This window comes from Coregonus lavaretus (genome assembly GCF_964263955.1).
Source record: "Coregonus lavaretus genome assembly, contig: HAP1_SCAFFOLD_4074, whole genome shotgun sequence".
NCBI classification, from domain to species: Eukaryota; Metazoa; Chordata; class Actinopteri; order Salmoniformes; family Salmonidae; genus Coregonus; species Coregonus lavaretus.
In genome coordinates, this window is record NW_028157667.1 from 15,461 (window position 1) to 29,625 (window position 14,165).

The window sequence follows — 14,165 nt, forward strand, 5'->3', positions numbered from 1 at the left end:
GACACGGCGGTTGGAACCAAAAATCTCAAATTTGGACTCCAGACTAAAGGTCCAATTTCCACCGGTCTAATGTCCATTGCTTGTGATTCTTGGCCCAAGCAAGTCTCTTCTTATTATTAGTGTCCTTTAGTAGTGGTTTCCTTGCAGCAATTCGGCCATGAAGGCCTGATTCACGCGGTCTCCTCTGAACAGTTGTTGTTGATGTTGATTTTGTCTGTTACTTGAACTCTGTGAAGTATTTATTTGGGCTACAATCTGAGGTGCAGTCAACTCTAATGAACTTATACTCTGCAGAAGAGGTAACTCTGGCTCTTCCTTTCCTGTGGCGGTCCTCATGAGAGCCAGTTTCATCATAGTGCTTGATGGTTTTTACGACTGCACTTGAAGAAAATGTAAAAGTTATTGAAATGTTCCGTATTGACTGACCTTCATGTATTAAAGTAATGACGGACTGTCATTTCTCTTTGCTAATTTCCATAATATGGACTTGGTCTTTTAGGGCTATCTTCTGTATACCCCCCCCCCCCCCCCCCCCCACAAATTAACTTTTAACAAGGCACACCTGTTAATTAAAATGCATTCCAGGTGACTACCTCATGAAGCTGGTTGAGAGAATGCCAAGAGTGTGCAAAGCTGTCATCAAGGCAAAGGATGGCTACTTTGAAGAATCTCAAATATAAAATATATATTTTGATTTGTTTAACACTTTTTTGGTTACTACATGATTCCATATGTGTTATTTCATAGTTTCGATGTCTTCACTATTATTCTACAATGTAGAAAATAGTAAAAATAAAGAACATTCCTGGAATGAGTATGGTGTGTCCAAACTTTTGACTTGTATGTCTGATCAGGAAGGGTAAAGGGTTTGCTGAAAACTGTCCACTTCTGAGAACTTCAGAAAAATGAATGTGTGAATATTAATACCTGAACTCTCTTTTTCACCCTCTTTGTTTATCTCTGTGTAACAGGACTGCATGTTAACAAAGCAGAGAGAGAGAGAGAGAGAGAGACAGGAGGATGTTGTTCTCTTCATTTAGACACTTTCCCAATGGATGAGTCACACTGTCTTTCTTTCCTTAAGAGCATGAGGGCGGCATCGTACGCCTCCTTCCAAAAAAAGAGAGGTCAGACATCAGCCAATTTGCACCTTAACTCATCTAAATACGGAAGCCAGTATCACGATACACTGCCTGCACAGTCACAGAGTCAGAGAAAGGCTTCCAATGGTGTTAGAACTATAGAACTAGAATCATTCTGATCTATGGTTGGAACACTGGGATATTATTGTGTTCCGTTTTGTCATGCTAATGACGGTCTTATCTAATGTGAATAGAAACTGATATGAGTGTTTATTTTCCATACAGAGCTGTTGCATCTAGAGACACTCAGAGAAGCCTCGTCTGTGTCTCCCTGTGTGTATCTGAATCAAATTCATCACATCAACAAAAGGGACAAAGACTTGAAACTGACGAGAATAACTGAAGTGATGATTGTTGTGTTCTAGAACAAAGAGAGTTTTGAAGTATGGGCCACTGTTTCACTGGGCTGTTTGGTATATTGATGATGCATGGAAATGATCACGTATACCAAAACCCTATGACAAAACATTTATTTGTACTGCTCTAATTACATTTGTAAACAGTTTATAATAGCAATAAGGCATCTTGTGGGGTTTGTGATATATGGCCAATATACCACGGCTAAGGGCTGTGTCCAGGCGTTGCGTTGTGCATAAGAACAGCCCTTAGCCGTGTTATATTGGCCATTTACCACACCCCCCTCGGGCCTTATTGCATAAGTATACTCGGTGTATATAGGGGAAGAGGGTGCCATGTAGGACGATACCTTAAGCTATTAATAGACAGGGGTGTCTTCCATAGATACTCTTAATATTCCAAACGATGTGGTTGCCTTAGCAATGTCTTAGTTAAGCAGTGGGTTCACAGACAGCTATAGAATTACACATAATTTATAGGATCTCTATGGTAAGAGTGATCATAATTCCATGATGAAAGAAATATCACAATGGTAGTTCATTTTCATTAATAATATACTGTCGCAAATTCAATATCACATGAATAATATTTCCACTGAATGCATTCAATTATTTGTTTTCTATACACTGTAAACTCCATTTATGTTCAACACAATTCTTTGTCATAACAACGCACCTGTAGCTGAACAAACGTGGGTTATATTTCATTAACCTGTCAGACATAACGTGGGTTATATTTCATTAACCTGTCAGACATAACAACGTATCTCTAATTGAATCACAGACACAGCTCAGCGGAGAGCTTATAGGAGAGTAAAGTATGATTTGCATAATTGTTCATATTCATGTTTGTATTAATTGGGTCTCTTAGGCCTTTCCTGTGAATGGTGCTTTAGTAGAATATCTCAACATACGCATTACATTACAGCAAGAAGTGAAGATCACATATCAGTCAGCTAGCTAGCTGGGGTTTGGGCTGAATATGGGTTATGTACGTATCAACATCAGTCAGCTATCTAGCTGGGGTATGGGCTGAATATGAGTTATGTATATATCAACATCAGTCAGCTAGCTAGCTGGGGTATGGGCTGAATATGGGTTATGTACGTATCAACATCAGTCAGCTAGCTAGCTGGGGTATGGGCTGAATATGAGTTATGTACGTATCAGTCCAGTCCAGTGTGATATTGGTACTGTGAGATGGTACAGTCCAGTCCAGTCCAGTGTGATATTGGTACTGTGTGATGGTACAGTCCAGTCCAGTGCGATATTGGTACTCTGTGATGGTACAGTCCAGTCCAGTAGTGTGATATTGGTACTCTGTGATGGTACAGTCCAGTCCAGTGCGATATTGGTACTGTGTGATGGTACAGTCCAGTCCAGTGCGATATTGGTACTGTGTGATGGTACAGTCCAGTCCAGTGCGTTGCACTGCATGTCAAGTGGCCTAGTAACCATGCAGTGAGATATGGGTCTTCAATGAGTCCCCCACAGGGAACGGTACGACTTTCAATTAAAATGCTGCCGTCGCTACTAAGATGAAATCAGAGTAAATTACTACCACAATGCGACATTTATGGCCTGTCACTGTTTAGATCAGTGTAAATGACTACTGCAATGCGACATTTATGGCCTGTCACTGTTTAGATCAGTGTAAATTACTACCGCAATGCGACATTTATGGCCTGTCACTGTTTAGATCAGTGTAAATTACTACCACAATGCAACATTTATGGCCTGTAACTGTTTAGATCAGTGTAAATTACTACCACAATGCAACATAACAGAAGTGAGGCTATATACAGGGGGTTCCTGTCAGTGGTACTGATGTCGATGTGGTGGTGGAGTCAGGCGCAGGACACAGAAGCTTAATCCAAACAGACTTTACTAGTCAGGAAAAGGACAAATACAAAATAAAGAGCCTCAAACGACGGAGGCGAGTGATACGCAGACCGTGCGTAAAACACTAAATACAAGAGATGCGCAAACAGTGCGTAACTACTCTTGAATACGAGAATGCAAAATCCAACAAACCCCAACAGACAGGCGTACAATTACACACAACTAACTACAAACAAAACGAGAAACTTATAGGGGACATAATGAACACTAAATGGAAACAGGTGAACAAGGAAGACAAAACCAAACAAACATCGATAACATTCAACGGTGGCAGCTAGTACTCCGGGGACGACGAACGCCGAAGCCTGCCCGAGCAAGGAGGAGGAGCAGCCTCGGCCGAAACCGTGACAGTACCGGTACAGAGTCAATGTGTTAGTCGATGTAATAACAGTAGGGAGGCTATATACAGGGGGTACCGGTACAGAGTCAATGTGTTAGTGGAGGTAATAACAGTAGGGAGGCTATATACAGGGGGTACCGGTACAGAGTCAATGTGTTAGTCGATGTAATAACAGTAGGGAGGCTATATACAGGGGGTACCGGTACAGAGTCAATGTGTTAGTCGATGTAATAACAGTAGGGAGGCTATATACAGGGGGTACCGGTACAGAGTCAATGTGTTAGTCGATGTAATAACAGTAGGGAGGCTATATACAGGGGGTACCGGTACAGAGTCAATGTGTTAGTGGAGGTAATAACAGTAGGGAGGCTATATACAGGGGGGTACCGGTACAGAGTCAATGTGTTAGTGGAGGTAATAACAGTAGGGAGGCTATATACAGGGGGTACCGGTACAGAGTCAATGTGTTAGTGGAGGTAATAACAGTAGGGAGGCTATATACAGGGGGTACCGGTACAGAGTCAATGTGTTAGTGGAGGTAATAACAGTAGGGAGGCTATATACAGGGGGTACCGGTACAGAGTCAATGTGTTAGTGGAGGTAATAACAGTAGGGAGGCTATATACATATTATATATAGGGGGGTACCGGTACAGAGTCAATGTGTTAGTCGATGTAATAACAGTAGGGAGGCTATATACATATTATATACAGGGGGTACCAGTACAGAGTCAATGTGCAGAGGCACTGGGTAGTCGAGGTAATTGAGGTAATATGTACAGTGGGGAAAAAAAGTATTTAGTCAGCCACGAATTGTGCAAGTTCTCCCACTTAAAACGATGAAAGAGGCCTGTAATTTTCATCATAGGTACACGTCAACTATGACAGACAAATTGAGAATTTTTTTTCCTGAAAATCACATTGTAGGATTTTAATGAATTTATTTGCAAATTATGGTGGAAAATAAGTATTTGGTCACCTACAAACAAGCAAGATTTCTGGCTCTCACAGACCTGTAACTTCTTCTTTAAGAGGCTCCTCTGTCCTCCACTCGTTACCTGTATTAATGGCACCTGTTTGAACTTGTTATCAGTATAAAAGACACCTGTCCACAACCTCAAACAGTCACACTCCAAACTCCACTATGGCCAAGACCAAAGAGCTGTCAAAGGACACCAGACACAAAATTGTAGACCTGCACCAGGCTGGGAAGACTGAATCTGCAATAGGTAAGCAGCTTGGTTTGAATAAATCAACTGTGGGAGCAATTATTAGGAAATGGAAGACATACAAGACCACTGATAATCTCCCTCGATCTGGGGCTCCACGCAAGATCTCACACCGTGGGGTCAAAATGATCACAAGAACGGTGAGCAAAAATCCCAGAACCACACGGGGGGACCTAGTGAATGACCTGCAGAGAGCTGGGACCAAAGTAACAAAGCTTACCATCAGTAACACACTACGCCGCCAGGGACTCAAATCCTGCAGTGCAAGACGTGTCCCCCTGCAAATAGTCCCGGTAGCCATGATCAGCTGTTCAGGAGTCTTATGGCTTGGGGGTAGAAGCTGTTCAGGAGTCTTATGGCTTGGGGGTAGAAGCTGTTCAGGAGTCTTATGGCTTGGGGGTAGAAGCTGTTCAGGAGTCTTATGGCTTGGGGGTAGAAGCTGTTAAGGAGTCTTATGGCTTGGGGGTAGAAGCTGTTAAGGAGTCTTATGGCTTGGGGGTATAAGCTGTTAAGGAGTCTTATGGCTTGGGGGTAGAAGCTGTTCAGGAGCCTTATGGCTTGGGGGTAGAAGCTGTTAAGAAGCCTTATGGCTTGGGGGTAGAAGCTGTTAAGGAGTCTTATGGCTTGGGGGTAGAAGCTGTTAAGGAGTCTTATGGCTTGGGGGTAGAAGCTGTTCAGGAGCCTTATGCCTTGGGGGTAGAAGCTGTTAAGGAGTCTTATGGCTTGGGGGTAGAAGCTGTTAAGGAGTCTTATGGCTTGGGGGTAGAAGCTGTTGAGAAGCCTTTTGGACCTAGACTTGGCGCTCACTGTTTAGATCAGTGTAAATTACTACTGCAATGCAACATTTATGGCCTGTCACTGTTTAGATCAGTGTAAATTACTACCGCAATGCAACATTTATGGCCTGTCACTGTTTAGATCAGTGTAAATTACTACCGCAATGCAACATTTATGGCCTGTCACTGTTTAGATCAGTGTAAATTACTACCGCAATGCAACATTTATGGCCTGTCACTTAGTTTTTAACACCTTGGAAACTGGAAATGCATAAAAAACTAACTTTGTTTTCCACATCAGCATAAATACACCTCTGTCTGGAAACTTGGAGGGAACTGAAAATGACATTTACCAAACAACATTTTGTTCCACACACCAAACTCTTTATGAGAGATTATTTTAATGGAAGTGAGAGATGCATGAACGCATCGGCCCCTAAACGATGTTGAACAAGGAATGAAAACGGGTCTAATTTAAATTGAAGGGTTTCAGATGGAACGGTTAAAGCAGGAAGTTAGTGGTTTATCATGCTAGATGTAAACAGTATGGACAGACTAATCAGTTACATAACAGTATTGTATATTGTTTGGTAAATAGAGAATAAACTGCTCCTTGTCTATGTACCAACTGACAGAGTCATTATAATAAACTGCTCCTTGTCTATGTACCAACTGACAGAGTCATTATAATAAACTGCTCCTTGTCTATGTACCAACTGACAGAGTCATTAGAATGAACTGCTCCTTGTCTATGTACCAACTGACAGAGTCATTATAATAAACTGCTCCTTGTCTATGTACCAACTGACAGAGTCATTATAATAAACTGCTCCTTGTCTATGTACCAACTGACAGAGTCATTATAATAAACTGCTCCTTGTCTATGTACCAACTGACAGAGTCATTATAATAAACTGCTCCTTGTCTATGTACCAACTGACAGAGTCATTATAATAAACTGCTCCTTGTCTATGTACCAACTGACAGAGTCATTATAATAAACTGCTCCTTGTCTATGTACCAACTGACAGAGTCATTATAATAAACTGTTCCTTGTCTATGTACCAACTGACAGAGTCATTATAATGAACTGCTCCTTGTCTATGTACCAACTGACAGAGTCATTATAATAAACTGTTCCTTGTCTATGTACCAACTGACAGAGTCATTATAATAAACTGCTCCTTGTCTATGTACCAACTGACAGAGTCATTATAATAAACTGCTCCTTGTCTATGTACCAACTGACAGAGTCATTATAATAAACTGCTCCTTGTCTATGTACCAACTGACAGAGTCATTATAATAAACTGCTCCTTGTCTATGTACCAACTGACAGAGTCAATATAATAAACTGCTCCTTGTCTATGTACCAACTGACAGAGTCATTATAATGAACTGCTCCTTGTCTATATACCAACTGACAGAGTCATTATAATAAACTGTTCCTTGTCTATGTAACAACTGACAGAGTCATTATAATGAACTGCTCCTTGTCTATGTACCAACTGACAGAGTCATTATAATAAACTGTTCCTTGTCTATGTACCAACTGACAGAGTCATTATAATAAACTGTTCCTTGTCTATGTACCAACTGACAGAGTCATTATAATAAACTGCTCCTTGTCTATGTACCAACTGACAGAGTCATTAGAATAAACTGCTCCTTGTCTATGTACCAACTGACAGAGTCATTATAATAAACTGCTCCTTGTCTATGTACCAACTGACAGAGTCATTATAATAAACTGCTCCTTGTCTATGTACCAACTGACAGAGTCATTAGAATAAACTGCTCCTTGTCTATGTACCAACTGACAGAGTCATTATAATAAACTGCTCCTTGTCTATGTACCAACTGACAGAGTCATTAGAATGAACTGCTCCTTGTCTATGTACCAACTGACAGAGTCATTATAATAAACTGTTCCTTGTCTATGTACCAACTGACAGAGTCATTATAATAAACTGCTCCTTGTCTATGTACCAACTGACAGAGTCATTAGAATGAACTGCTCCTTGTCTATGTACCAACTGACAGAGTCATTATAATAAACTGCTCCTTGTCTATGTACCAACTGACAGAGTCATTAGAATAAACTGCTCCTTGTCTATGTACCAACTGACAGAGTCATTATAATGAACTGCTCCTTGTCTATGTACCAACTGACAGAGTCATTATAATAAACTGTTCCTTGTCTATGTACCAACTGACAGAGTCATTAGAATGAACTGCTCCTTGTCTATGTACCAACTGACAGAGTCATTATAATAAACTGCTCCTTGTCTATGTACCAACTGACAGAGTCATTATAATAAACTGTTCCTTGTCTATGTACCAACTGACAGAGTCATTAGAATGAACTGCTCCTTGTCTATGTACCAACTGACAGAGTCATTATAATAAACTGTTCCTTGTCTATGTACCAACTGACAGAGTCATTATAATAAACTGCTCCTTGTCTATGTACCAACTGACAGAGTCATTATAATAAACTGCTCCTTGTCTATGTACCAACTGACAGAGTCATTATAATAAACTGCTCCTTGTCTATGTACCAACTGACAGAGTCATTAGAATAAACTGCTCCTTGTCTATGTACCAACTGACAGAGTCATTATAATAAACTGCTCCTTGTCTATGTACCAACTGACAGAGTCATTATAATAAACTGCTCCTTGTCTATGTACCAACTGACAGAGTCATTAGAATAAACTGCTCCTTGTCTATGTACCAACTGACAGAGTCATTAGAATAAACTGCTCCTTGTCTATGTACCAACTGACAGAGTCATTATAATAAACTGCTCCTTGTCTATGTACCAACTGACAGAGTCATTATAATAAACTGCTCCTTGTCTATGTACCAACTGACAGAGTCATTATAATAAACTGTTCCTTGTCTATGTACCAACTGACAGAGTCATTATAATAAACTGCTCCTTGTCTATGTACCAACTGACAGAGTCATTATAATAAACTGCTCCTTGTCTATGTACCAACTGACAGAGTCATTATAATAAACTGTTCATTGTCTAAGTACCAACTGACAGAGTCATTATAATAAACTGTTCCTTGTCTATGTACCAACTGACAGAGTCATTATAATAAACTGCTCCTTGTCTATGTACCAACTGACAGAGTCATTATAATAAACTATTCCTTGTCTATGTACCAACTGACAGAGTCATTATAATAAACTGCTCCTTGTCTATGTACCAACTGACAGAGTCATTATAATAAACTGCTCCTTGTCTATGTACCAACTGACAGAGTCATTAGAATAAACTGTTCCTTGTCTATGTACCAACTGACAGAGTCATTAGAATGAACTGCTCCTTGTCTATGTACCAACTGACAGAGTCATTAGAATGAACAGTTCCTTGTCTTTGTACCAACTGACAGAGTCATTATAATAAACTGTTCCTTGTCTTTGTACCAACTGACAGAGTCATTATAATAAACTGTTCCTTGTCTATGTACCAACTGACAGAGTCATTATAATAAACTGCTCCTTGTCTATGTACCAACTGACAGAGTCATTAGAATGAACTGCTCCTTGTCTATGTACCAACTGACAGAGTCATTAGAATGAACTGCTCCTTGTCTATGTACCAACTGACAGAGTCATTATAATAAACTGCTCCTTGTCTATGTACCAACTGACAGAGTCATTATAATAAACTGCTCCTTGTCTATGTACCAACTGACAGAGTCATTATAATAAACTGCTCCTTGTCTATGTACCAACTGACAGAGTCATTATAATAAACTGTTCCTTGTCTATGTACCAACTGACAGAGTCATTATAATAAACTGTTCCTTGTCTATGTACCAACTGACAGAGTCATTAGAATGAACTGTTCCTTGTCTATGTACCAACTGACAGAGTCATTATAATAAACTGTTCCTTGTCTATGTACCAACTGACAGAGTCATTATAATAAACTGTTCCTTGTCTATGTACCAACTGACAGAGTCATTATAATAAACTGCTCCTTGTCTATGTACCAACTGACAGAGTCATTATAATAAACTGCTCCTTGTCTATGTACCAACTGACAGAGTCATTATAATAAACTGCTCCTTGTCTATGTACCAACTGACAGAGTCATTATAATAAACTGCTCCTTGTCTATGTACCAACTGACAGAGTCATTATAATAAACTGCTCCTTGTCTATGTACCAACTGACAGAGTCATTATAATGAACTGTTCCTTGTCTATGTACCAACTGACAGAGTCATTATAATAAACTGCTACTTGTCTATGTACCAACTGACAGAGTCATTAGCCCCTGCAACTGTTCTAACGCTCAGATAAGATCAGAAGTAAAGTCATTTTGGGTGGTTAAATTAGTTATAGTGTAATTACAAGGTATTGTAATCTTTCAGTATCTTTAGAACAAAACAAAGATCTTACCATGTTCCATTTGGGAAAGAGGAAGTCCGTTCCAACGTACTCAAAGAAGTGAGCGAAGCCTTCCTTCAGCCAGACATCCTCCCACCACACTGGGGTTACCAGGTCACCAAACCACTGCAGCAAGACAATAAGAAAACATCTGAGTTAAACTGAGCTCATCCTCTTGTGTGACTGTCAACAAAACCAACATCTGACTTCATCTGATGATCTGAGCATAGTCTCTTGTGTGACGAATAGCTGGTTAGCATGTACGCATTAGATTTGCTTTTCAGATTTAGCTTCGCTGAAAGTTTGGTGTAATTTCTCCACACTCCAAACCAAATCCAACTTTTCCACCTGAGGTAGAGTTGACTCCTTTAGAGATGAATCCGTTTCAGGTTATTACCCTTCAGGGGTTTTTAGGAACACATGCTGCATTACCCAAAGAGCACAAAAAGGCAGAAAAAAACGATTTCCCTAAAAGACAGACAGACGCTCTTGTTTCAACCTTGATCAATATGGAGGCTCGAAAGTGTCCGAATAAACAGAAGTCACAAAGACAGAACCCGTTTACCACTTTTCAGCCACTTTATGCCAGGGGGGCTTTCCCAAACAAACTCCTGCTGAACACAAAATAAAAGCCTGTTTCAAAGTATCCGTTGAAACAGGATGAACGTACTTTTTTGGAGGAACAATAGGAAACTAGAAACAGGTTATTGTGAGACAGACAGTATGACTACAACACCAGCAGTCATCCAGATGTAGGAAACTAGAAACAGGTTATTGTGAGACAGACAGTATGACTAGAACGCCAGCAGTCATCCAGATGATGTTCATAACAACCTCTCAGGTACTATCTACATGTGGATCCCTAAATAGAGGAGCTGATAATGGATAGTTCTCTGTAGAACCGGTCTCCCTCCCAAAACGGACACTGGTCAAAAGTAGTGCACTATATAGGAAATAGGGTGCCATTTGGGACACAGCTGGGGCTCTTCATCACAACACTACAGGTGTAAGGACAACACTTCTCTGTGTGTGGTGGACTGTCCCATCCACCCTGTCACCACCCTGTCACCACCCTGTCACCACCCTGTCACCACCCAGTCACCACCCTGTCACTGTCACCATCCACCCTGTCACCACCCTGTCACCACCCTGTCACCACCCTGTCACCACCCAGTCACCACCCTGTCACTGTCCCATCCACCCTGTCACCACCCTGTCACCACCCTGTCACCACCCAGTCACCACCCTGTCACTGTCACCATCCAGACATCACCCAGTCACCACCCTGTCACCACCCAGTCACCACCCTGTCACTGTCACCATCCAGACACCACCCTGTCACCACCCTGTCACCACCCAGTCACCACCCTGTCGCCACCCTGTCACTGTCACCATCCAGACACCACCCTGTCACCACCCTGTCACTGTCGCCACCCTGTCACTGTCACCATCCAGACACCACCCTGTCACTGTCGCCACCCTGTCACTGTCACCATCCAGACACCACCCTGTCACCAGCCTGTCACTGTCACCACCCAGTCACCACCCATACACCACCCAGGCACCACCCTGTCACCACTTAGTCACCATCATTACCCTGTCAACACCCAGTCACCCTCATCACCCTTGTCACCACCTGGACACCACCCTACATCACCCAGTCACCCCCTTTCACCACCCAGTCACCCCCTTTCACCACCCTACACCACCCTGTCACCAGCCTGTCACTGTCACCACCCTGTCAGCACCCTGTCACCACCCAGCAACTACCCTGTCACCACCATCACCTCAGTCACCCTCATCACCCTGTGACCACCCGGACACCACCCTACACCACCCAGTCATCCCCTTTCACCACTCAGTCACCCAGTCACCACCCAGGCACCACCCTGTCACTACCCAGTCACCACCCTGTCACCACCCAGTCACCACCCTGTCACCCACATCACCCTGTCACCACCCGGTTACCACCCTACACCACCCAGTCACCCTCTTTCACCACCCAGTCACCCAGAGAACCAGAGCACTAAAGAGACTCATGTAATATTTAGCCGTGGCAGCTAACGCCAGATCAAACTACATCACAGAGCAGGGCAGGGCAGGCAAACACTGAATGCTGCCGGCATTCTGCTTCTCCGGGCTGGCTTTCAAACAAGGCCCTTCTGAAACAGACAAGTATCTCTGTCTCTCCCTCTGTATCCCTCTCACTCTCTCTCTCTCTCTCGTTCTTTTTGGCGGCTCAAGTGATGCTTTCAGCTTGCGTCAAATCTCCTCTGCTGGAGGACGACCAAATCTTTGACAACATTTGTTATGTCATTACTATGACAGCCTTATGTAGGGCTTATGAAGGTTCTATGTAGGCCATATGTAGGGCTTATGAAGGCTCTATGTAGGCCTTATAGCAGGGATAAAATACAGTGTATCATCTGTGATGCCTGAAATGGCTGTTGGTTGGTTGGGTGGTTGGGTGGGTGGTTGGGTGGTTGGAAATCTAGGTCACTTTATACTCTACGCTTCAGACCCCCTCTACATCGACGACCCCCTCCCCTCCTCACCCTCCACATAGGTACAAAGAGAAGATCTGCCCGTTTGATCAAGCCACCATTACCATTTCCTGCAGTATACTGTGCCACAGATCTGCCAGCCAGCTGTTAAATATTTATAGCGTAAAATAAGCAAACGTGGAGGCCTGTTATTTCTACTGTAGTGCCCTCTTCTTGATCCACTGGCGCTGTGTCTTCCTGGTTGCACTTAAAAGAACGTAACCATGGTAATTAGACTCAATTGAGTGAGATGTAGAGGGACTTCAAAGACCAGGAAAAAACAAAGCACTTTTATTGTGCTTTTTGTGACAAATTTAGCACAAACTAGAAAAGATGAAGAGTGTTACAACCAACCAACTGACAGAAATTGTTTTTATTCCCGTTCAGGTTTTTTTTGTATTTTTTTTGGCACCTTGTGTGTTGCTATTATTTCTTGACAGTTGAAGAGCTATGATGTGATGTGATGTAAACACATCATATAAAACTGCTCTGCCGAGAAGTATACGCTGTCAGAATATTAAAAGCGTGCCGATTCATTCTGACGTCTCCGTCTGAATGTCAATGAGGAGCCAGGAAACTCCACATCCTGTCCAATTAAGATTTCACAAAAGTGAGAGAGTAATTGAAAGCAGGCTAGCTGAGATGAAGTAGATAGAGTGGATGCAGAAAGGCAGAAAGAGGTGCACAAGACCTTAATTAGTTAGCTATGTCAACTAGGACAGGGCCAAACTTCCAGATATGATAGTAACCCATCCAGATTATAACAGCCTGTGTGCTAGAGGTCTTCAAAATAATGTCAAGGGTATGGGTCGGATCTGATATGATTGTCAGGGGTCTTGGGTATGTGTAATTTTAACTGACTTGTCCGGAAGGGAAAGGGGAAAAGGGGATACCAGTTGTACAACTGAAAGCATTCAACAAGTCTTCCGCGTTTAACCAACCCCTCTGAATCAGAGAGGTGCGGGGGGCTGCCTTAATCCACATCATCGGGCCGTACAGATCTGAACGCCATCGCTGCAGTAGAGAGAGAGAGAGAGAGAGAGACATGTTACCATTTATGCTGCTGCTCTTGCTTTTAACCAGAGTGGAGCTTGTTGTTGTTGCTGTCGGCCAATCACAAGTCATCAAAGCGGCAATAGGCTAGTAGTCATAGAGCCTCCATGTGGAAAAAGTTAGGAGATATCTAAACAATGAAAGATTGAATTAAAATGACTGAATTAAAGGAGAAGGATTGGCTACAACAACCAAGAGCCAACAGGTAGGCTGCTACTTAATATTCTGAATGGAATTGTTGTTTGTAACTGCGTAGGATGAGAAAATTCATGCAGCATCAATTAGCCTAGCTAGCTAGCAAACGATCTCCTGGTTTGATGCAGTCAAGACAGGTACTACAGAATCAATTAGCCTAGCTAGCTAACGTTCTCCATGTTTGATGCATTCAAGACAGGTACTACAGAATCAATTAG

General features: G+C 42.2%; 1 protein-coding gene across 1 annotated transcript in view; it reads right to left on the minus strand.

Moving 5' to 3' along the window:
- Positions 1–14,165, minus strand: part of LOC311125101 (thyrotropin-releasing hormone-degrading ectoenzyme-like) — a gene marked incomplete at both ends in the record, with an annotated part of 43,855 nt that overhangs the window by 7,011 nt on the left and 22,679 nt on the right. Inside the window, one exon of the mRNA XM_084199172.1 lies at positions 10,169–10,282. Within this exon, the coding sequence (XP_084055298.1) occupies positions 10,169–10,282 (114 nt within the window). The remainder of the gene's footprint in view (positions 1–10,168; positions 10,283–14,165) is intronic.